The sequence below is a fragment of the Sturnira hondurensis genome, unplaced genomic scaffold, assembly GCF_014824575.4.
Source record: "Sturnira hondurensis isolate 20B ecotype Veracruz unplaced genomic scaffold, ASM1482457v3 Scaffold0024400, whole genome shotgun sequence".
In the NCBI taxonomy this organism is placed as follows: domain Eukaryota; kingdom Metazoa; phylum Chordata; class Mammalia; order Chiroptera; family Phyllostomidae; genus Sturnira; species Sturnira hondurensis.
This window is the reverse complement of record NW_028097031.1, coordinates 2,042,207-2,067,682: the sequence shown is the minus strand read 5'-3', so window position 1 is coordinate 2,067,682 and position 25,476 is coordinate 2,042,207. Positions and strand designations below refer to the sequence as shown.

The 25,476-nt window shown below is 44.3% G+C and overlaps 1 protein-coding gene across 3 annotated transcripts in view; it reads right to left on the bottom strand.

The window, feature by feature from the left end:
- Positions 1-25,476, bottom strand: part of PARP8 (poly(ADP-ribose) polymerase family member 8) — a 143,997-nt gene that overhangs the window by 49,225 nt on the left and 69,296 nt on the right. For all 3 annotated transcript variants that reach the window (XM_037038548.1, XM_037038549.1, XM_037038550.1), the window contains exons 4-8: positions 18,263-18,300; positions 10,529-10,618; positions 9,911-9,981; positions 8,331-8,408; positions 7,433-7,527 (exon numbers count right to left, since the gene is read on the bottom strand). In XM_037038548.1, the coding sequence (XP_036894443.1) occupies positions 7,433-7,527; positions 8,331-8,408; positions 9,911-9,981; positions 10,529-10,618; positions 18,263-18,300 (372 nt within the window). The remainder of the gene's footprint in view (positions 1-7,432; positions 7,528-8,330; positions 8,409-9,910; positions 9,982-10,528; positions 10,619-18,262; positions 18,301-25,476) is intronic.

Sequence of the window (25,476 nt, the reverse complement as noted above, 5' to 3'; positions counted from 1 at the left end):
CCAAACTAAAACTAACAACAACGGTTATGTTCCACACGAAGACAGTACGAAGACCAACTCTCCTCCAGCCTGGGGAGTGCCCCAAAGCAGCACAGTGTGGAGAAAGTTAACAAAGGAGTATAAAAACAACGGTTTTTATATTCTCCATATGCACACATCTCTATTTTGGGCATTTTTGTAAAATTCTGGTTACAGATGCTATACAAAGTGAGGGAGACAAGTGTAAAGATCACAGAAATGACAGAAGCTAATGGTCAATATTCACTGAGCCCTTGGTGCCTGAACTTGCGCTCAGAAGTTTACACACGTGTGACCACTGAGCGCTGACGGACAGACGCATTAACCAAGGCCCCAGGCGGTCAGGTCAGCCAGCTGCCGTCCCCCTGCAGCAGAGCGGGGATTCGAACGCATACGTCCTATTTATTAATGCAAGTGCCTAATGAGTTCAACAGTCAATAAACTGGGACCCAGGGTTGGAAGCCAGGTCATACATGGATGGTTGACCTCCTTACAACCTCCTCACAGCCTTCAGACAAGACGACCATCGTAGTACTACCCTCATCTGCAAATCAGAAAACCATGGCCGGCAAAGCACAATTTTTCAAAAGGCAGGTGAAGCAGACGGGAAAGCGAGGTATTGAGTTGACGTCTGACTTCAACACTGTCGAGTATAGTATCCGGTGTATAGTAAGTACCCAGTGAAAATTTCTGTGTATTATATGTATAGTCAAATAGTGCTAATATAGTACGAAATCGTGGCACTTTTCAGGGTTCAGAGAAGGCATATTTAATGATTAAATGGTTTATGTAATTTCTAAATAAAAGAAAATAGGTAGTCTTTTCACTTTTGATATCTAGGGCAAAAAACTGCAGCATATTAGAATATAATAAATTAGCCTGTTTTCTCCATTCTCCCTTTAAAAACATATTCAAACAATGACCACATTTTCATTATTTACAAAACTGTCATTTGTGTTTTCTTGGTAATGCTTTTAAAAGTTAAGAAAAGGGATGAAAATTATTCACATAGCAATTAATTTTTAAAAAATTGCCTGTGTCAAAACATCTGTGTCATCCAAAGAACCTTTATAACCTTATGCAAATCTAGATATAATATGTAAATGTAGATACAAAAATATACCAATTAGTTATGAAATTATACAGAAACTAAGACAAGAATAAGAACTAGGCCAGGCACATGAATCATTTCTTCTGTGCCCCTAGTTCAGGGTTCAGTGAACTCTCCCGTAAAGGTCAAGATAGTAAATACTTGAGGCTTTCCAGGGCACACAGAGTCTCTGCCACATAGTCCTCTTTTTATTTTTCTCACAACCCGTTAAAAAAATCAAACACCATTCGTAGCTCATGGGTTGTTCAAAGACAGGGCCCGTAGCCCGGTAGTCATAATTTGCTGACTGAGAACACTGGCAAATTATTCAGAATGTAAGACTCAAATTCAAACCTCTTCAAGGAGGCACGTTACAAAAAGCCTCTGCACATGGGTGAGGGCGGGGCGCGGGCGTGTTGCAAAGACACTTCAGTGGGGAGAGGACCTTGACCACAATCATTCTGAGAAAGGGTTCACGGGGTGAACTTCCACTTGGAAGAACACATGGAACAGCAGAAACTGGGGGGGAAAGGAATAGTGAGCAGGAAATACTCAAACTAAAGCACACTGACACAGTTTTTTTTTAAGATTTTATTTATTTATCTTTAGAGGGGAAGGGAAGGAGAGAGGGAAGAGAAATATCAATGTATGGCTGCCTCTCATGCGTCTCCTACTGGGAACCGGCCTGCAACCCAGGCATGTGCCCTGACTGGGAATCGAACTGCAATCCTCTGGTTTGCAGGCCCGAGCTCAATCCACTGAGCTACACCGGCCAGGGCTGACACACTATTTTAAAATTACTCATTACTAATGAAGTGGATATAAAAATATTTAATACTCCAAGGAAATATTCAAATATACTGTACTTACTGAGCAAGTAGTTTATTTAAAAAGTATAGAGACTAAAATACTTTTTATATAAAATAGATTAATGAAAACCACTAAAGTAAACGGAGTACTTATAGAACAACCACAAATGTGGGTAGAACTTACTTTATAAAATGTGTTATGTATTTTATAAAATGTGTACTTTTTCTGATTACCAAAGTAATATAGGCTCATTATATTAAATAAGAAATTTTAGAAAAAGTAACTTGGAACCACCAGTCAGCGATAATTCGTTCACTCCCATCTCACTGCGACTCTTTCATATACTAATATATCATATAATACATACAATATATTAAGGATAAAATAATATGTAGAGATTTTTGTCCTGCTCTCTCAATTTTCCTGTGGGTGTTGTTTCCACATTGTGGAATATTTTTCTAAACTACAAATTTAAATGGCTGTATTTGTATAAATAAAATTCCTAAGACAACACTAGGTCCCTTTCAATTCTTTGACACTATAAATAGTGATAAACAGCTCCCTGGATAAAAAAAAATCTATGAGCATTCATCCTCTCACAGAAAAGACTTGTAGAATTACTGAGCAAACTAAATGTGGCGCAGCCCGATCTGGGAGTCTTGATCCACACACGCTGTTGAGTCGCCGAGTTAAAGGACTGAGTCGGTTCCCCGTCACTCCAGCCAGGCCGTCCCAGCAAGCCTTTCCCCTCGGCCACATCAGCAGCACGCGCCTCTTCCCCACGTGTCTCTGCCAGTTTCGGAGGGAGAATAACTTTCGTTTGCATTTGTTTATGACAGCAGGACACGGTATGTTCAGAGGCAGACAGAAAGAAATCAGAGATGAAAATCAAAAAGCAGCTCGCTCGCAGCTGTTTTCTTCGTACGGGGTTTCCAGGCCCCTTCAGCAGAATCTGGTCGGGAAGCTGAGTCAGAGTGTGACTCGTGTTCTTTTACACCTTTCCCTATGGGAATATCAAAGCGCTCCTTACATGGTTTCTCCAACACTTTTTTGGTTAAAAGTTGGTATCTTCCCATTTTCAAACACTATTTATTCTTTTCAAAGAAAATAAAAAGAAATAAAGGGCTACAGGTGGTCTTGGTCACTAGAGCAGGGTCCAGACCCCCAGAGACACCGAATGAGAAGGCACTGGAGGCAGTAAAGGTCTGCAGTTACTTGCATCCCGCCGGAGTCGACCAGTGAACAGTGACTCTGTTTTTATGCCACCCTTCAGAGCACGGACAAGGCTGTGATATGCAAACCGATGTCTGCTGTGCTTCCCTTTTTATATAATGCCAGTCACTGCGTTTCCTGCTGGAGGGCCACAAAGTGAGATTACACGTCCAGATGTGGTGTCTGGTCAACAGGCTCGCTTCCGATCTGAATGACGTTCGGTAGTAGCCCCAGGGCTGAAGAACAGCAAGCAGGACTGAGGCGCACGCGTGTGCTGTGAATGCAACTTGAACTGGGAAGCAAGGTGCCTGACCCTGTCCTCATGCCATAGTGGGTTGATAATAACTCAGAATAAACTCGCTCACTGCCTGTATCGACTCCCCGTGAAAAGATCACTTCAGAGCGAACCTGCATACCGTGTGAAGGTGCAGCAAACGGCACAGGAATGATCTGAAGCGGCCGTGTCGTCCGAAACTTGGGGTCTGGAAAGGAACTGCTCCCCAGATTTCTTCCCAGACCTCTCAGCTGTGCTTCAAACTGCCTATTTCCAGCTTCGAATCTGGCTATTGGATTTTGCATATTTACATGTGACCTACTTTATTCTAGAGCAGGGTGGGGCGAAAGTAGGTTTACCATTGTTTGTATGTCAAATAATACACTAATTAATAAATAACAATACAAAAATGAACTGCTTTGCATATTTGCAACTCATAAACCTACTGTTGCCCCCACCCTGTGTATAAAATCTATTTTTCCATGAACACATATCTTTGAGGGCACTTTGTGTTAGAATTCTCGGCAATTCACTCTCCTTTCACCGGAACTAGTCAACACAATATCCCGCACTAATGAGACATCACATAGATACTCAGATAGAATATTACACTGTGTAGGTTGGTTCTCCTTTCTCTGTAAAACTACAGCTTATTCACTATATCATTGTCATGTTTTAAAATACTACCTCACCAAAACTAGCAGTGAGTTTTCTGGTTATAAAAGATATAATTTAGATATCTAGCTTTCCTTTATTAACTGTCAAAGAAATTACGTGTATACTCACATACACGAAACGCTCCTAAAGCTTCTTGGGAAATAAACCTTGACTGCTATTTGGTTATTTCTGCCTTCAACAGCTGATCAGTTGTATTTTGAGGAGAAACACGCTTTGTGAAGAAACAGACACCTTCCTATGACATCTGAAACCCCACAGCTTGCCTGTCTATCTCTGCAGGCTTCCTCAATGTGTGATTTTGCTCAGCGTGGGAGAGATGTTTGTGAATGAGCCAAGAAATACGCAAACTCAGTCACCAGGAAGAACGGGGGCATATTAGTGCACCTGCAAGACGGTAGCCAAAGTAGCTGTAGATTTCTCTAAAGGACAACAGAGCAGAGGAGAACTTAGAAATTAGGTCCAGATAAGAAAGGACGGCCCCTCACAACAGCGGTGAGGAAGACACAGCATAAACGGGGACTGCACCTCCGTCCTCTGCTTAAAAATCTTGCTTTTGCTTGAAGAAGGCAGGGGCGCTGGGAGCCAAGGTGACCGTGTGGAGTCTGACGTCCTGAAGCTTACATCTAGGTTACGTACAGTGTTTTCCAAAAATGCAGTCCTCCTTGTGCCTTTGTTCCGTGGGTCCCCCGCCATCATGGCCCCCCGCTTTTCAGGCTCAGACTGCCTTTTTCCTCGGCCCAGATGTAGGCGTGGGAGACGCAGTGTGCTGGGAAGGACACCACAAACACCCAACCCACGACCCTCTCTCGGCAACTGACACGCTTCAATGCAAGTTATGCTGGGGGTAAAAAATGTCCTCGATATCTCCATGTTTTAGGACAAAACAGGATTTAAATCTCACTCACACCACATGGTTACAAGGGGACCCAGGGTGGGGGATGCTGCCCCCTGTAGTCACCGAGGGGCACAGGGAAGGGGTCCAGAGGACACAGGGTTCGCACCCCAGCACTGTGTGCACAGTGCACTGAACAGAACGAGCTGTGTGTGCATGCCTCACGTGAGAAGGGAAGGGGACCCCAGGGGACCCCAATCCCAACATGAGCTGGAAGATGGCCAGAAGGCCAGTCAGCCACTCCAGGGGCCGCTGTGCAAGTGGAAACCTAGAAGTCCAGAGAAATGAAACTGCTCCACCCAGACCTTTGTGGAGGATCCCACCTCCCCGTTCTCTCCCTCTCTCGGGGGACTTATGTTTGGGTGGGGCTTTAATACAGTAGTATAGGCTCCTCACATCTTAGGAAATCCACAGCCTGCCCTACCCCGCCAAACCTAACTCCAACGGGCCGACTACAAACGTCCGCCCACAACACACAATCGAACACCCAGCAGGCACATCCTTCCAACCCACATTCAACGTGGGCCACAGTGTCACTCACACAGCTTCGGTTTTTCAAGCGGAAGGTGGAACGTCATGAAAGAAAGCATACTTTCTATGGGGAGCCAGTTCAAAACCCCGCAAGCCAAGTATCAGAATCACCTCATTCCTCAACAAATGAGAATTCTGTGACTTGTGAGTCCCTTCCTGTCAAAAAATACTCATCTCAAATTGCTTTCAGATGACACCGATCAACAGTTTTTAAAAATAAACACACGACTAGAAAAGTAAATTTATAATGGGAAACACAAACTACCTTCCTTTTGTTGCATGACTCCAGGTGAGGCATCTTCAAACTAATCCCGGGTTAATCATGATCCCCGGAGACCAGACTCGCTTCCTATTCAGGAGCTTGTCCATCAGAATGGTCAACACGACCAGTATTCTGCCCCCAGACATGGCCAGGGGGGGCTGACACCATCTATGTTATGAAAGTCCCTCTTTCTGTGCCCTCCTCCAACCTCTCAAGATGGCTGCGCCCCACCTAGGCGACCTCGGAGATTTCCATCCCTTACAGAGAACTCAGCCGTGGTTAGCTGCCTTCCTCATTAGATGTCACAAGAAAAAAAATGACACTGAATAGCCTATTACGCATATTGAGGTACTCTTGCTCGTCAAACTCCATTAAGTTCTTATAAACCTCAATTAAGTGAAAGAACAGCTAATTAGAACAGTCTGTTTTCAATAGCAGTGAAACTCTGCGAGGAAGATGAGGCCAAGACCTTATGTCTAACGACTCCCTGTCCCCTGTGCCCGGCCCTCAGTAGCTGGGACTAGACAGTGCATTCGTTCTTACTTATTTTAAGTAAATCAAACTCGACCTGCTGAGATCCCCCCCTATGTCATTAGGCCTCTGGGAGGTGTGTGTTTGGGAATGTCCTCTGTAGCTAGAGGAAACCCAGAGCGGGCAAGAACCTGGCTTGCATTTGTTAAGATTTGAACTGGATCAAAACTTTTAAGTGAAATACGGGGGGGAAATAATCACAACCATTTTCAACTTCAGGAATTTCATTTAAATAACATTCCATATTCATCTAATGTCAACAGTTGAAAAATTATCAATAATTTTTTAATAATGGAAAATGCTAATAGAGATGATCATTAGGTATTTAATAAATGCCTACTGAAAAAACATCATACACACGTGACAGTACAATTGGGGTCTGGACAGCATGGAAATGTGTTTTGAAAAGATTCAAACTAGCCCTAACTGGTGTGGCTCGGGGGCTGGGTGTTGTCCTGCAAACCCCAAGGTCACGGGTCGGACTGCCGGTCAGGGTGCAGGCCCGGCGTCGTCCCCGCTCAGGGTGTGTGAGAGGCAACTGGTGTTTGGCTCTTACACTGGTATTTCTCTCCCTCTTTTTCTCTCCCTTCCCCTCTCTGTAAAAATAAATCAATAAAATCTTTTTTTAAAAAAAAGATCCAAACTGTAGGAGCAGTCAGTATATGCTATGGTAGTCCTCAACACAAAAATGCCTATTTCAAATGAAAAGAACTTGCAATCTCTATTTTCTTGTATGATTAATCATATGCCACAGACTTTTTTTAGTGTGGGAGGGGGTAAAATCACCGTGACTGATTAAAGATTTAAGCTTTCGAGCAAAGTTCAACTAAAGTGAAACAAGCAGTCATTGCTCCGGACACTTTCCCGATGGCCCCCATCGCAGTCTTCGTCTATTCTAGAACGCAATGAGTGTCCACCCTCATTCCCTACCCTCGCCCCCAGCAGGGGCCCCACAGGACCCTAAGCCTTGAGGACCCCATTCCATGTAAGCAGCAATGCATTAAAATCTCTTAAACATTTTCAAGGGTAATGAAGCCCAGGTATTTCAATTTCCACTGAAATATTTCCAAAAGAAAATCCCCGTGACTCACCCCAAATAACTTTAACTTTTCTTCAGCAGAGGGATTTCCTCACCTGAGAGAAACTGCGTGTGGCCCGTAGATCTCCCTGACCGCCGACAGGTCGGCCTCGAGCTGCGGGTGCTTGTGTAGTTCCCCGTCGTAGTTCACCTGCGAGACAGCGACGGGTCAGCGGGGACGCGCGTGGGGGCAGAGTCCAAGGGAGCAACACGCAAACCGTCTCGTTACCACCTTCGCGTGGTTCTCGCCAACTTACAAAGCCTCGCTGATCAGGAAGTTGACAGACGCAGAACAAGACACTTTATGTACCCACATCCTAAAATGAATTGCCCAGTTTAAAATTTCAACATTATCCTGGAACCATATAATGAATTATTTAATACACATATATAAATTTTTATATATATATAAAAATTAATTTTATATGTGTATATATATGTGCTTAGTGGCTATGTCCCTTCTGTATCTTTGAATTATGATTTTCTCCCTAACAATCTTCAACAAACAGTTAACATTAGCACAAGAGAAAAAGGAAAACAATAAATGCAGATAAAGGGAATGCTCGGTAAAGGTTTATAAAGGTTAATCCTCTTCTATTTAAAACTAACAATCCATGTTTTTGTGAGAACTGTTATCATTTCAAAATCCCGACTGAGCACAGTGTGCTGAAGAAACGTAAAAGCCAAAAGCACGAGATGCGGTGTGCAAAACCTCGACAACAAGGAAAGCCACACTCAGCGTCAATGAATGACCGCAGTCAAAACGGCAACATTAACCTTGATCTCTGAAGCAGCGCAGAACACGAGACGCAGGTGAGTCACAGGGACGTCGTCGTTCCAGAACATGGAACCACACAGGTCCCTCACCTAGGTCATGAGCACACACGTCCACCCACCAGGACAAGCAGGTCTGCGACCCCGGAGATGGGTGTTTGGAGGACCTCGCGCGCTTACCTGTCCCCCATAATAGAACTCTTCCGAGTCATTATCCCCTTCCGAATCTTCTTCCACCGTGCTGCTCTGCCTGGACTCCTGAAAAGGGCAGAGTAAGCAGACAATGTCAATGGTCAGGCTAGTTGGCCTCCTTCTGAAAAGAGAGCAGCAGGCGGCCACACCAGGCGGGTCTTTGCGTATCGCCCGGATTGCGCGTGCAGGCACTCCCACGTGGAGTGAGCCAAAACACAGCAGTAAGAGAGAGTCTGGGCAGTTCATGAATAGCTCTAGGGACATATTTTGCATGCCCGAGTTGTACAATTTAATATTTGATATATATTTCATACTTAACCAATATATACTATATATTATTATGTTATATAGAATCGCTATATACTATATAATAACTGGTTGATTTATAATATTTCATATATAACCAATATAACTTTCAATTTGTTCCGATAAAACATCTAACAAGCTCAGACTCATCCAATTTCTTTAGGTTCAAGTTTCCAGTTAGTCTACACTCAACACCCTCCTGCACTGCTCTCGGGTGAACTGGCTCCGTTCTGCGCAGTCCCGCCCCGTTACATCACAGACGGTTCTCACTCCCACTGCCAGGTCCCCACATGGGTGTGGAAGAAGACACGGAGTCCCATAATGTAAAAATGACATGACGGAAGTAAATGGGAATCGCATTATAAAAAACTTTTAGAATATAGAAACTGCTTTCAATTTCAGATTCAAAGGGTATTTAATATGCTTAACTTGAAGTTTGAATTTCTAATTAAACTGAACCACATCTGTTATGTGTCCACAGTACAAACAATGAAAATGCATCTGAATTAACTAACAGTTACTATTCGTTACTGTCCCTGTTCCCAAGACTGTTAAAATAATCAGGAAAAAGGTAGCCTCCTTCAGATCCATACAAGAATCTGTTACTACAATGTTTTATAATCACCCCTAAATTTCTAGACCAAATTTCCAATTCTTAAAACAAAAACTTAGAAAAAGAAATCTGGGTTTGACAAAATGCTAACAGTTTTTGGTGTTAGCGACAGTACCACTAAATCAGTGGTCTTCGGTGCTGCTGGGGAAGGACGGGGTGGACTGCACCGCACCAAGAGGCACACTGCCTGTCACCGGTGAGGTGACACTTGCCAATAGTAACAAGACTGTCCTCCAGCCTGCGCTACTGTAGCCAGAGACCACCTTTTACAAACGGAATTTTAAGGGTCCCATCAAAACCATGTATGGCCATACATAGTTATCCTCATAGTTAATCCTTTTGCTGAGTTACATAAGTGGTCCTCAGTCTACGTTATTTGATGAAAATGTAGAGAAGAGGGTAGGTTTGTATGCACTTCATTTAGACAAACAAGACATTCCATTATTTTAGAGAGAGCTTCCTTTTCAGAGTTAGTTTCAGGCCACTACCCTTCTTCCCACATAGGAAATCCCTAAGGCACAAGGTTTGAGCCTCAGTCACTGAATTCAATCTTAATCTATGTATCAGTGATGACATCAACTACAAACACACAGGAAATTCAAAACGTATCTATACTGTTTTAAAGAAAAACAGAATATGATCTACATACCTCCCCATTTTCCTTCTGTAGTTTGGACTTTATGGATAAGCAACAGTTAATGTCATTTGTTTTTCTTAATTCTGAAAGTTATAATAAAGAAATCATTTTAATTTTCCATATACTATTAACAAAAACAAGTTTCAGTATAAAAATACCCTTTAGATGCTTCCCTCCTTTGCAAGAAAATGAAGGGATATTCCGAAATGAGGCGTGTTGGGGCGTTACATGATACACAAGCCACCCTGATCTCTCACGGCTCATAAAGATATGGTTGAAATAAAATGCCACCACGCTTACGCGTTCCGCGCCCCCGTATATCTCACGGGGTCTCCACCGCCCTGAGCATGCGTTGTGTTTGTTTTGTCTAATGGTATCGTTACGCATGAAATATTTTCATAAGAGCAAATATCAACATAATATACATATACAAGACTTTTTAAAGTACTGTTAATTTATGCACTTAAAACTGTTGAAAAACAAACTATTGTACTTCATAGAAAGTCTGTATGAAAAACCAGATTTCTAGACACTAAGGAAAGATGTTACATGAGCTAAAGGAAACCAAAACACAAAGCTTTCTACAATGAAAAAAAAGTCAACCTAGAACAGATAGAGTATTCCTATTACCTGTTGCTATTCGATGAAAAATTACTGGAATTGGCTCTGTAGTAACTAATACATCTTCATCATTTTCTGAACTTGACACATACGTATTATCTGTATAGAAATATAGACAATTAAAGGCATAGTAACTTGAAAAAGTACATCCTTTACAAAAATATAAAGTTATATCCACATCACTTCTAACACCCATGAAGCACACTCTTACTGCTCTAATAAATGTCAGGAAAAAATGAAATAAACTGCAAATTTACGTGTGAACTAATTGTAAACAGCCTCCTTAAAGATGGTTGCATCTGCTAGAGAAAAAGAGACTTTGGGATAGACACTGTCCAAGTACATCTAAAACATTTCACATGTGGCAAAGACTCATTTGGATGCAACTGGCTGCCCCAACTCACTGAACAGGCCCTCCCTCCTGCCAGTCCCTATAGCAGGAAGCCACTCATGAATTGGGGGAGAGAGCCCAACACAGCGCCAGGTCCCCCAAAAAGACTCTATGCCAAGGACTTAAGGAATTAAGCATATTAATTAATCATATTTCCCACATAACTCTAATACATGTTTTGTTTCCTAGTTTTTAATTTTTATTTTTCAATTACAGTTTACTATCGGTAGTATTATTTTGTATTGGTTTCAGGTGTATAGCACAGTGGTTAGACAATTATATACTTTACACAGTATATGTTCTTAAATTGATACAAAGTCTCACAATTCTTCTTCCACAAATTAACTTTATCTAAATAGTACACAAGTTAAATGCACAGAACTTTGAATTAATCCATAGAACACTGAATCATTCCAGAGATTCTTTAAGTTTCTTATGAATTTTTCATTTTCTCTGGAAAAAATATTTGTATAGACTTAGGATCGTTCCCTGATAAATACTGATCTTCAGGTCCATGACATCATAACAACACACAGCTGTTTACTCCACCTTGTCCACTGGCAATCACAGGGCATCTGGGAGAGAGCCACTGAACAGACACGTCACCGATTCATTACTAATGGTCCCGCAACACACTCAGTGGTGTGTAAAGCCCATATAAACATAAAAACAAAAGCATAAGGTGCCCCCCATACCTCGTGGGGGCCTGCACTGATTCCACCAGGGAAGAGGGTGTTCAGATGACCGACTAAACACCCCATCGAAGACCAAGTCGGGTTTTCCCAACACTGCGCAGTGCCGGAGAGCACCAACAGACACTAAGTCATCCCTTTACTCCCGAAGAAGCTCCCGTGCTGTCTTCAGACCCCAAGTGGGTGAAGACGGGTGTGAGTTCACAGAGCGGCGACACCCACAGACCAAAGGCTCCCATGGCTACCCAGGGAGATAACCGGACACTCAGGGGGTGAGATCGAAATGAAGTGGGTTGCGCCTCCTTACTCTGACCTGTTCTAATTCCAAATGCTGTCTTGTTTCATGTCCAAGGAGTGTTAAGGAGGGTATGAGATTTCTGTGTTTATCACGTGGGGCCGCAGATTACAAAGCGGATTTGATAGGAATTTGCACTGTCTCATCCTCAGCTGAACCTTCTTATCTGCAGTCTCTTCTTTCAGGAACCTTACTACACTTTCAGGTGAGGGTTCAAAAACCCTCTATTAAAGTCGGTCTTTAAATTTCCTAAACTCTCAAGCAGAGTCCTACCAATTCAAAGTCATTTGCTTCTGAATCACTTAATTAGGTCTGCCCTGTGCACAATGGACCCCTTGAAGCAAACTTATGGAGAAAAGGGGAATTAAGAGGCAGCATTAAAGCAACAGAGGAATAGCCGACTGCCCACCAGAAGGGAGGACACGGGAAGGTCTGCCGAGTGGACACGTCTCCTGCAGTATCTCAGTGTCACGGGATGAGGGGGACTTCACTGGAGTGTTGGGAGGCAAGTAAATCAAGACTTTCTGTTTAGGAAAGTGGGTTTGAAGGGTGAAATGGCTTACAGACAGGGGAGTCATGGAAAGATAGCGAAATCTGGTTCGAGAGAATACAGTTTGGTGAACACACGTTGTTTAAGGCTGAAGGACAGGATTATGTCTCAAACTTACCATTTCCTAAGAGATTTTCTACCAGTTTGAATTTTGATTAGTATTTAGGCATTAGAACACTTTTAATTTCTATTTTGGGCTTAATTTATTGAAACCACAATTGTTGGGAACTGCCTTGCCTGGTTTCAGAAGCTGTAACCCCTCCATGGCTAAGGCTGAGTAAGGACCTTGGAACCATAAGCCACTTAGGAGACAAAGCTCATCTTCCTTGTAGGGGCACCACTTCTGCCACCTTCTCTTCACCCTGCTTGGCCCTGGGCAGATGACTGGTTAGCCAAGGATGGGTAAGATTCCTCAAAAGAGGAATGACCTAAGACAGGCACGGTCGCAAAGGGGCCTTCAGGGAAGGACTTGAGGGGCTATACAAAAAGGGGGTGATGGACCCTCACCCCTCGGCTTTGACATAGCCCGAGTCCTCATTCTGTCTGCAAGAAGTCTCCAGATCTCTTGGCTGCCTTACTTCCCCTGCCTGACTTAAGCCTGGAACAGTGACAGAGGGCGGTGCAACGGTGTGCTGGAAAGGGCAGGTTCCCTGGGGGATCAGGCCTAAGAAAGAATGATAAAGGACCAATCAGGAAGTGAGTCTGTTGCCCAAAGTTTTATGGCCTTTTAGCTATCTGATCCTGACTCAGAATAAGCCCTCAGAGTTCTTTGAATGGTATCTATTGTTTAATCATTTCTACCTAGCAATGACTGATGAGCTTTACGTATACACCCTATATTCCTGTGCAAATTGCATCCAATAAAATCTTTTCAAGGCCAGGATCAAGGCCCTCTCTCCTCTTGAGAGAGTGGCTGAGGCGCTCTGAGACTTTTTCTCCCCTAGAGAGAAGCCTCACCATCCCTTTTCCTCCGCAGGACTCAGTAGCCCACGTGAATTTGTCTCATCTCATCCATACCACCTTGGACCCCGGGAGCCAGGATCCACGTCACGCAGTGTTTTCAGGTTTTAGGACAATATCTATTACGTTGCCTTTACGACAGAATTAACAGGCCAGACCAGAGAGGTCCACCCAAGTCAAAACAGAACTGTGGGGGGGGCAGACCAGCTCCTGAAGTCCAGGCCTAGCTGCCCACTCCCCACCCCACTGCCCACTCCGTCTGTCCTTTCGACGTCCGCCCTGTCAGCCCGACTATAAAATGAAGAGGTCATCCCAGCTGCAGAACTGGATTCTATGCTTTCTCATGCTGTTTGAATTTCTAATTCTTCCTCAAACTATTTGGACATCTGTAATCATGTCAGCATCTTTGTTTAGACATGGAAGAGTGGAGCTTAAAAAGGGTCAGGAGTGCATTTATTTAAGGTGACAGAGTGAGTCAGCAACAGAAGGGAATGTTTTCAAACTCAAATTCCCTCACCGGAAATTCCCCACTTGACCCCGGAGCCGCTGCTGGCCTTTTCCCTAACACTTGTGAGGAAGACTGGCAGGTTCTTGACCCTGACCTGTTGCTGAGGGCCTGTGGTCTTTGGGAAAGGCTGGTAGGAGCAGGACTATTTTCTCTTCCCTTCCCACCAGAACGTGCAAGCAAGACAGGAAGTACGTGGACCATGGGAGTTACGGAAAAGCATCTGCTCAGCCTTCGCTTTATTCTATTTCCACCGCAACAGAATCCAGGCCGAGTCTAATGAATTCCATTATTCATCCCTCTGTAACTTGAGAGAAGTAATTATAAATGACAATTACATTGTTGTCGTAAGTATTTTCCTTGAATGTTATATGTAATATTCATGTTCACCCCCCAAGCCAATCAGTTATTATCCCTCTTTTAACGATGAAGAAACCAAAGCTGAGAGAATTTAACCTGAGTAATTATGTAAGTAATTAAAGTATTAACACTATAGTACATAAGTGGTGAAACTGACTGAACCCCAAAATCAATGCTTTGATATTTTTAGTAACAAAAAGCTGTCACTCAACAATTGCAATACCTTGTAGAACATATACAAAGGATGAGAGAATTCATACCCACTGGTGGGTAAGCCTCCTAACTAAATGTGGAACTGAAGAGAAAGATTCTGTTGTTCTGCTATCACAAAGCCAGTCACCTATGACCTATAATATGCTCACCTTTAAAAAGTAAAATGCTGTCGACAACATGAATGGCACACAGAAGTACAAGTAACCCAGAAGGCTATTCTAGTTCTCCACTTTATTTTGAAGAAGCAGCATGTCATTGGTACTTCATTCACATACATGTTATATCATGTATGCCTAAAACTCCATCAAGACCTCTAAATTTTCATCTTTATGAGAACAAACTATGAAAGGAATTGTGATACATGGCACAGGTTACTTAACAGATTAAAATGATAAAGTGACAAATCTGTTTCCTAAAAAATGTACAGGGCAGCGTAACCCTGAATTTGGAGGATTCCAGTAACAATTTCCATAGGTCAAAGAAAAGTTTGTATTTTCAGACTTAGGTGATGAGCTGATCATTGAACCAAACAATCCAGGAAAGGAGGTGTTGGGGCGGGGGGGGGGGGGGGGGGGTGCTGAGGAAAATTACCAGGAGGAATTAAATCAAAAGGGGGAAAAAACCAAGTACAAACATAAAACAACAGAAAGGAGAAATAAATACAGAGCTATAAAAGACTTATAGGTTTATACACCGAATACTAAAGAAAACTTCTTGCTAAAAAATCTGGACATTTCACCAACACAGTGGACTTTAAGAATAACACGTTTTAAAAACTAAGACACAGAAAAACAGAACAGATCAAATCATGGCAGAAAACTCAGACAACTGCCATCTAACCTCCTTAATGAGATACCAGGCTCCGAAAGACTTGCTTGCAAGTTCTAGCCAATGCCAGAAAAGTTTACTTCCTTTAGCAATTTGAAGTCTCTGATAACAAAGTATATAAAAATGCACATAATCCTCACAGACCCACACTAAGATATCTGCTGGTGTAACCTCCCATCCTGTGGTTGGAGAAAGCAGGTATGGTATCTTCACAGATGCCAAACAGAACTTGATAAAAACTTAATACTCATTCTTAAAAAAACTTGGCAAATGAGAAAAGGAACACCACTTCCTTTTCTGAAAGACAGCAAGCACACTCACTGGTTCTGAAGGCAAGGACAAGGCTGCCAATGTTCACACCTATTCCTAAAATTTATTCCAGGATTCCAGCGAGTGTGGCAGGAGAGAACACACAGGTACGGACACTGGAAAGGAAGAGCAACCACGGAATGTCTATGTAATGCTGTCTGTCTGAGAAATTGAGCATGTTCACTGCCCGTGTGTACAAATAAATGTGCGCTAACATTTAATAAGCGGGACTATACTATCGTAGTGACATTCACTTTACAGAAAGCGCCACAGAAACAAGGCGACTTCTCCACACGTGACAAGAGTCAGACCTGAATCACAGACCTGGCTCTATCGCCAAACAGCACGCCCCGGGAGACACTATACTGGACTTTCTCAGCGTGTCCCTTTAAGATGGCCTAGCAGTCCCTGGTCTGTCCCTACAAGAGACTGACATTTAGAGTCAGGTCAATCTTGTCCATGACAATACTCATGACATGCAGTGTACTCACGGCGTCAACCAATCTAAAATCCTACCCTAGAATTCACTGATCTCTCCCATTCTTGGCCTCTATTTATACTCCTTTTCTTTTTAGAAATGAAATTGTATTGTAAACTCACAAACCGCTCCAAGAAAAAAATCCAATTTTTAAGCAACGCAGATGAAAACCGATGCTTTATTTTTTAATTTCCATTTTTCAATATTGTTATTTCCAAGTGGGGCTCCCGAGTGGTGGGTTAAAGAGTAATACGTCTTGGACACAAGAGGGAGCTAAACATTTGGTTCACTTGATTTATTGAAGGCGTCTATTACCACGTTTCCTGTGCTATAGAACAAGTCACTCTCTTCAAGGTGGGCCTGGATTTGTGGTATGGTTCCTAGCACTGTAAATAATTAAGCCCTGCACCGCTCATGGCTGACACCTCTAGGAGGTGCCGCCAATGAGAAGCACAATAATTATAACATTTACACCAACTAGTGGGGCTTTTGCTTTCCTAACATACTTAGCAAACATTCAACATAAAAAAACACACTATATCATAACAAACGAGAACTGACTGCAAAACCACCTACAAAAAATACTTTTTGTTATAAATATAGATTTCTTTGGCTCTTCTAACAAAATCTTCCCAGAATACTTTTCATACTACTATCTGAAAACAGGCATATCTTTAGTAAGTAACTGCCCTTGTAAAGCTATGCTTAAAACATATGGAGATAATACCAAAAAACGGTAGTAAATAAGCTATCTCTGTAACATTTGATCTCATAAAAAGATTAAAATTCAAAATGCATAATACAAACTGCCACAGGAAAACCTTTGCATAAATGCAAAGTTTTGCAATGTGTTCGTCCTGTATTATAAACTAATTATTTTTATAAAATACTCAAAATATACATAATCAAAGTTACTCATAACAATCTAGTCATTTAACACAGAAAACTGTGATACCAATCATGCAAAGTACGTGAGTGAGTCAACTCACTAGATGCCAACAGGAACTGGAATTGTGGTTCCAATTTATGGCCCTGACTGGTCACAACAGCTATTTTGAGAACCATCTGCATTTATTCGGTTAAGAACACTGGAGTAAAATGAACATATACATACAGGGTGGGGCAGGACGAGGCTCACAGTTGTGAGTATGCAGAACAGTTTATTCTTGTCCTATTAATCATAGCAGTAATAAATAAGCTTGCCCTGCTCTGTACATGTGCAACACAGGCAGTTAACACGGCTATTCGCTGCGTTACAGAGTCTTGCACTATACCCTTTTCACGGAGATACACGAATCGAATCGTGTGTGATCCACACTAAGTCAGCTGCGCTTCTGCAAGGTTCAGGATGAAACTATGGATACACCTGTGAGGGAAATACTGAAGGGAAACACCTGGTCGACATCGTTGGGTTATCAAGACTCCCAGGTCAGCTCACACGCCCTGGGAAGGGAGTCTGAGAACCCAGGGCCGACAGGGAGGAAACGCGCTGTTTGCTCTGCAGAAAAGTGGGTCAGCAAGGACCTTCCACCTGGACTCTGCGGACCTATGCCTGTGGGCCCACCGCTGCCCCTCAGGGCATGGAGTGCAGGCAGCTATGTCTGCGAAGATGCCCAGTGCGGGCCGTCCACAGGCTCTGGAGTCCTGGGTTCAAATCCCAGCTCTTCCTCTTACGAGCTGGGCCATCCCCACTCATCTGTCAAATGGGGAAATGAAGGAAACAGTCCCACAGGATTGGGTGAAAATCGTTTACACATATACTTAGAGAAATGAAGAAAGGTTTATTATCTTTGGCTATTACCATTATTTCGGCAATTATTTTCACATTATGAAAAGCCAGACGGTGATCCAAATCCAACAAGTACTCCAGGTTAAAGATCTTTCATCTCATCGGAATGAGTCAGTGCCGGGGCTGAAGCTCTCCCAGGGGCCCAAGGAAACTACGTTCCATGGGGAAACTGTTTTGACTCCGACTGCAGCCAGGGCAAGCTCGCGCCGCACAGGAAAGCAGCAGAATCCTGCTGCTGCCCCGTCTTTAAGTCTCCCCTGCCAGCGCCGCCCCCAACACATCTGCACACGCTCTACAGCTCCCGAAGAAAAATACGCCCCAAGGCGCCGTAGTGCAAATATTTGTAGTAAAAGTAAAGAGAAGAAAAACATACCTGGGTAATCTTCAGACACATGTACTGAATAGGATACACTGTTCAAAAGGAAAAAAGAAAAAAAAAGGCTCGGGTTACTGCTATGGAAGACACACTTTTACAAAATAAAAACCAAAGTCCATTTAAACAGATGTAAGTTACGTAAGAAAACACACAAACAGATTAGAAAACCCCTTTGAGAGCCAACATTGGAAACATACAGATTTTAACGATGTTTTTTCCATGAGTATAAGCAATCTTTCTCCCAACACTGACATTTTCTTTAATATAGCTAGGTCTTTTTTTTTTACCTCAGCAATGTCTAATATTCCCTGACTCACAATCATTGGTGTTATTTGCAGACGTTTTTATCAGATCATCTTTTCTCCCCAAAATAAAGTGTCCCTCCTGTTTAGTTCGGCAGCCAAGAATTGAAACACCTGCTTTTAATATTCTTCGCCATAATATACTGCGCTTTGGAAAGAGATGCTTTTCTTCCAAAAATTAATGAAATGATGGCACTGGAACTAACAGTTATTCACCAGCCAGTCTTTCATCGCCACTTCTGCACAGGGGGCCAACTTGTTCCAAAAACCATCTTTCCGTTGCACCGTAAGAGCTCCCCAGCCCCCATCTCGGTGAGACCGCTGCCTCCACGTGACCCCGGGGACGCGGGGCGCCGCCAGGATCATCTGCTCCCCGGTCTGTCTCTGTCAACAAGACTGTGGACTTTGTCAGGTCAGGGCCACGTCTACTTGTATTTTTGGCAGTCGCCTATTTGAATGCACGACGCACAGACCACACTCAACGTCAACTGTCCGAGTGCATGAGTGCAGCTGCCACCTGCCACAGAGCAGTCAGAATTTAGTTCAAGTTCAGCCTAATTAACTGCCTGTTAAGACCTAAAAAAATCAATTCTCTCTGAAGGACCACGCAGAATACGGTCTATGCACAGCATCACTGACACAGTGAATCCAACACAATGCAAATGATCTGACACGTGAACGAGTTGGAAAATCCATCCTAGGTCAAGGGGAGTCTGACCCCAGCACTGGAAGTAGCCGCACTGATGGTGAAGTACTTCCTATAGTCCACCTAAGGATGTCAAGGAAAATGCAATCTGGAGAAGAAACAAACAGAAATACATTTCCAGGGTCTTGTGGGACATTAGCAGAGAAGCAAACATTTTGTATAATTACTGAGTTCAGAATGTGGGGGGAGAGGGAGAAAGGAAGACAATATGCAGGAGTAAAAAAACTAAAAATCTCCCAACCTGGGTGAAAAATAGAGATGTAGAGACCAAAGGAACTCAGAAAACCCAAAACAGGAGAAAAACAAGGAGAGCACCACCCAGGTATATTATAGTCAAGCTGCTGAAAACCAAATATAAGAAAAAATTGTGAGAGAAAAAACTGCTGCATTAGATATAGGGAAATGATGATAATGTTGAGTGTCCCAGAAAGTGTGCTAGACAAAGAACAGCAGACAGTCAGGGGCTTGGGTGGGGGTGGGGGCCAACTGGGACCAGAATTTTACGCCCAGACCACACATCTGAAGGCAAGTAGAGAGGCTTCCAGATGGGAGGAGACCGGAAATCTCGCCCAGCAGAGCTGACGTACAAGAAATCCCAGGACATCACTTCTCAGCCTTCCGGCTAAGACCAAGTGAAGAAATCCCAAACAAAGGTCTCTAGGCTGAATATCAGAACGTCAACTATCCAAGGAACGAAAAGCACCAGAAATAATAGATATAAAAAAGACTATTTTTCTCTTCATGTTTTAAAAATGTATGTGGCTGTTTAGAAATTCTAACACTTCATTGTGGGACTTACCACATATCTAAATACAACACACATGACAATTTTAGCACTATGCCAGGGAGGGGTTCATGGTCATACTCGGTTTCAAGGTGCTCACTTCTTATGTGAAACGGTACGACTTTCGCCCAAAAGAAGACAGGAACTGAGGAACAAAAGAGAGAAGAGACGAACAGAAAGCCAACAGTAAATCAATGGTGCCCGAATCCGACCGCTGCAGAACACGCATTAAATGCTAATGCACTGCGCGCACTGCACAAACTGAGTAAAAAAGCAAGACCCAAACCCAAGCCGCTTTTGAGAGAGCCACGTTAAACAGATCGCCAGGAAAGGGAGGAAGAGATGCGCCCTGCCCATGGCAAGCAGGATACTGAAGTGCTTACATTACTATCAAAGCCCCAACACGCAGAGCTCACTGTGATAAAACAGGCACCTCATCAAAATAGAGAACAAACTCACAAACGTGTCTGCACCGAACAACGGGGCTTCAAAGTGCATGAGGCAAAACTGGACAGAATCATTAAAGGGAGAAAAAGACAGTTCCACATAGTTCGAGTAATGAACAGAACCAGATCAAAAAAAAAATCATTAAAGACACAGAAGGTCTGAAACAGATTAGCACAGAAAACTACAACCAGAGAATACTCTCCCCTCTTCAGGGGGGACTGTTCCCCCAGAGAGAGCGCATCCCGGAATGTAAAACTAGTCTTTGTAAATCTGAATGGACGGAGGACGATCACCGGAGAACACATCCAGGTTCCTGGCTCAGCTGGCCCGCAGGACGCTGAGCCTTCAGTCCTCCAAATGTCACTGCCTTTTACTAAGTGTGTGCCTGACTGGCTCTGTGGCCGTGGGCCCGGACAAGCTCAGGTCTCCAGGACTCTGCCACTCAACACCGACATGCCGCCACTCAGTCCTTGGAAAGAGGGTAGGTGCAGGCAGGAGGGACTGAATGAGGAAGTACACGGGACAGAAAGGGGAGGAGGCATCAGTGGACCAAGCACTGATATACTGAGCTTTAACTGTTCACTTATTTCAGGAAGCATTTCTTGGTAACTTGGTATAAGTCAAACGTTGTATTAATGCCAAAAAAGATTTAGATGGAAAAAAAATTGGGAAAGGACCTCGAATGATTGACAGGGAAACAGAGACTGAAATGTGAGTATGACAAAGGAACAACAGTATCTTTTTTTTTTACTTTTTTTAAAAATAGGTTCACATGAAGTTGCAGATAGCACAGGGAGGTCTCAGTACCTTTCGCCCAGTCCCCACACCGATTACCCCTATGCGCCCACAGTGCAGGAAATCTCCGTGAGGGTCAGGTGCGGTTATGGTTCTATGTCATCTTCTCCCATTTGCATCCGGCACCCACTGCTGTCAATCAGGATACAGGGACAATCAGGTTCCAGCCGACTGGATCAGATTTCCCTCCTGCTCCCCAGTTTAGTCTCCCTTCACCACCACATCCCAGCGCCAGGCAGCCACCCATCAGTCCTCCGTCTCTGTAATTTTGTGGTTTCAAGAACATTATGTAAAGGGAATCGCGGAGTATAAAACATACCAGTATTTTAAGGCAGATTTAGTTTTCCGAAAAATACACTGAGAATGGCAATCTTTAGGATACAAAGAAGAGGGCGATCAATTACTGTCATAGTAAAACACGAGCCACGTCAGCGGGGAGGTCTCCAATAGGAAGAAGGCAGGAACAATGCACACTTATGGGCACCCTCCTTCACGTCCCCCCACCAAGAGCCCAGCTTGGGAACCATGGCCCGGAATCCCAGGCCAAGAATCAGGAGAAAACAACCACGCCAACGGCTCCTCCAAGGCACCGGGGGAAATACACACTCTCACCCCACGTGAATTTATTTTCCCAGGATCCAATCCCGTACACAGTGGGGCCTGTACGAAGCAGAAATGAAGTTACTGGTGATCAGGGCAGCCCTTCTTGGCAGCACAGTGGGACAGCAGCCTGGAGCGCTGCCAGGTTACACTCAGTACGGAGGTGAATCATTTCCCAACAGCCGACCGTAGCCACCAACAGCAGCTGGCTTCATCTGTCATGCAAACCAATGACTACATCCACAGCGAAGCCTCAGTACATTCCCCTGCTGATCTCCAACTAGGGAGCCCGGGTCGGTGGAGCCAAATAAACCACTCCAATTCCAGCGCGGAGCCTTCACTGGCTGGGTGGCATGAGAAATGTAATTTCTACACGCTCAGCTCAGTCTCTCTGCAGCGGAGGGATGGGAGACTCCAGACCTCCTTTGCAAGCCTGCGGTGACGATTTAATGGCTTAACAGGTGCTGGGCCCGCAGGACAACCCCAGACAACAGAAGCAGGTGCTGGTCGGCCTCCAGCGCGAGCAGTGAAAATTTACCGAAGTGAAATTTCACGTGGATGAGTGTTCTCCGGGGAACTGAATTTGCCCAGAATCAAAATATACACACTGCATTCGTCAGAGACAAAAGCCAAATTTTATTTTACAGCTGCATTATCCTCAGGATATTAGAAGACATTTCCACGTCCAGGATCAGACCCAGTTTTTCAAGTATAAAACAGAAAGCAAAAGCTCTGCAAAATGACCCAGCAGCGCCTGGGCTACAGCAGTTTCGAGGGGATGAGGGGTGGGCCCCAGAGCTGTCAAAAGGGAATCCATTTCAGTCTCCAGCACACAGCACACTGGGGAAGCAAGCCAGCAGCAGCAGACAGGGGTGACTGAGAGAGGGACCTCACAGGTGGGGCCAAAAGCAGAGCAGAGGAGCAAGCTTGACTGGGGGAGTGAGGGTAGCATGTGCTGTGCATAATAAACACCAGAGCAGGAAAAAAAAAATACTGTGAAGGAGTGAAAGCAAAAGGTGTCCATGAGAAGGAGGGAAATCCCGGAGCCGGCCTGGACTTCTGCTGCAGGAGAAAACGGGCTCAGCGTGTTGGAATGTGCTCAACTGCAATTATACTGAGGGGCGGCTCGGCCAGAGAGAGTCGGGTCCGTGAACGTGTCTGGTATAGGCTAATGCACAGCACAGCACGAAGTTCTTAACGTCACAGGTTTAAACCCAGAATCTAGAAAGTATTTCTATGCCCTTGATAATTGTTTTAAATAAAACGGTTGCTTCTGCAGCTTCCCCCTCTGAAAGCGTCTGCCCCAGCAGGGCCCCTTCTCCATGGCCTGGAGTCTCCCAGGACATTCATCGTCTACCCAATCTTGTATTTTCTTTATACATTTGTTTACTCCTATGATTAAAATCATTCCTAGGGTCGTTCTTGTATATAAACTCACCACCCACTCCATTGCCATCCTATTCCGTCTGAACTGTCTACAAAGAACTAAGAAAAGATCGAGTTTGGATCTAGGTCCCAAGTTCGCAGATCTAAAAACATTCTGTACAAAGAGTAGAGGGCCCATGAAAGATGGCAGTTTTAACGCAACAGAGATGGGAACTCAGACTCGGGACAAAAGAAGCTGGATTTAGAGGTCCTTGCAGATGCACTGAATTCGTATCTGTATTTCACAAGGGGGTCCCCGAATCTGTGCCTCTTTGCCATCCCAGACTCAAACTGTCTGGATCCTAAGCTCGTGCTTTTTCAAGTAAAACCCAGGGGTTTGGAAAGAGCAAACAAACCTGAGTTTTTCTTGGGCACTCCCTTTCATCTTACTCTCCAAAGTCTAAAACAATTTCTCTGATAAACCCAATCCTTACATATCTTATCTCTCCCACTTAGATCGCTTCTAGAATTTACTTGAGAAAAAGCAGAATGCAGAAACTAATAAAAATATTGCAGCTAATGGCAAGCAGTCCCTCACCCTAGGCACAATGCTTATCAGTACGTGTCTCAACTCTGTGCTCACCTGCAAGAGGTCAGCTTAGACCAGGTGTGTGCCCTGCCCACTCCCAGATCCATGTAGGCTTGCCAGGACTTGGGATTCTTCAGTGTGATGGGGTGTCGGAGACAGCCCAGACACCCACCTCCAAAAGCAGCCCCTGCCTCTGTGGCCAGAAGCGGGTTTGGTGCACCTGACACTCACGTCTGCTATCTCAGTGCCATGTACCTCCTGAGACTGTCATCGTCCCTTCTGATCGCTCTTATCTACCCAAAATATTGTCTAAGTACCCAGGTCCACCAGCTGTAGTACCCTCCCTCTTTACTGTGTTAGCTACCGATTACTTTGCCACTTACCCCGAGGTGGGGTCTCCCAGCGTACTCTCTCACTCTCACTACAGATCCATCCCCCACGTCCATGTGGACAACTGAAGCTGCGTGTAGTTCCCCACCTCATCCCCCTGACCTTCTGAAGCTCCCCTAACCCCACCTCACCCCCACTGACCTTCCACTGCCCAAATCCATGGCTGCCCCTCGGGCCTTGCACCGTTCTCTTAGAATCACAGCTGCCACGTCCCACTTACTAGCTATAATGTCATCAGTTTTCAGCCCTTGCTCCTCATTCCCACTCTCAGACATCCACCTACACCCTAGCTTTCGTCATTCCTGGTCAGACCCTCTCAGCTGCCTTCCCTTCTTTCTGTGATTGTGGGAACCTGTGCACCCCACTCCCCCACATCATACACCCCCAGCTCAGCCAGGCACTCTCCTCTCCTACGTCTGGACTCTGAATGCTGCTGGAAGGCCACTGCACCTGAGGCCTCTGGAGCCCCCACCCACCCGTGCCCTGACACCAGCCGTTTGCAGCTGGGCTCCATGACCCCGAACCCACCCCGAAGGGAGGTACCCCTGTGCTTTGTCCCCTCGGGTATTTCTTCAAGCCACCCTGAACACCTGCCCACGCCCTCGCTCCATTGCGATGAAACAGATCATCACACAGCTACTCCCGGGGCTCCCTCCCAAACCTGACTCCCACGCAGCCACCTACAGGCTGGCACTTCCCTCCTTGTGCCCAGAAAGAAGGAAGTGTCTGTCCTTTCACTAAGACTAACCCATCTCCTGGATTCATAGATCCCACACTACCCTGGGGACCTAGTTATACTACTTCAACCTAACGATCCCACAGTCTGAAATTCACCAAACATCGGTCAACATGGAAATGCGAAAAGATTGACCCACACAGGTGTTAAAAGTAACACAATTTAAAATGAAAAGGTATCCAAAAAGGCGAGAGTAGCAGTAACACGATTACATAAACTTATAGCCACACAACATAACACAAGGCAACCATGAAAAAGTCATGGCTGAAATCACGTGTCATGCAAGGGATAAGTGTTTCTGAGACAGTAAGATAGGCACAGACATTTGGACAACTGCAACACACATTTTCATTACAAATGTGTTAAGTACCTATCTGCTATAAGTAAATACCGATAGAGACATGCCCTGAAAAACAACGACAAATTTTAACAGCTGTTGTCTCTTGGTTATTGGGTGAAAGGTATCTTTATTCTTTCTGTGTCTCTGTATTGTTTCA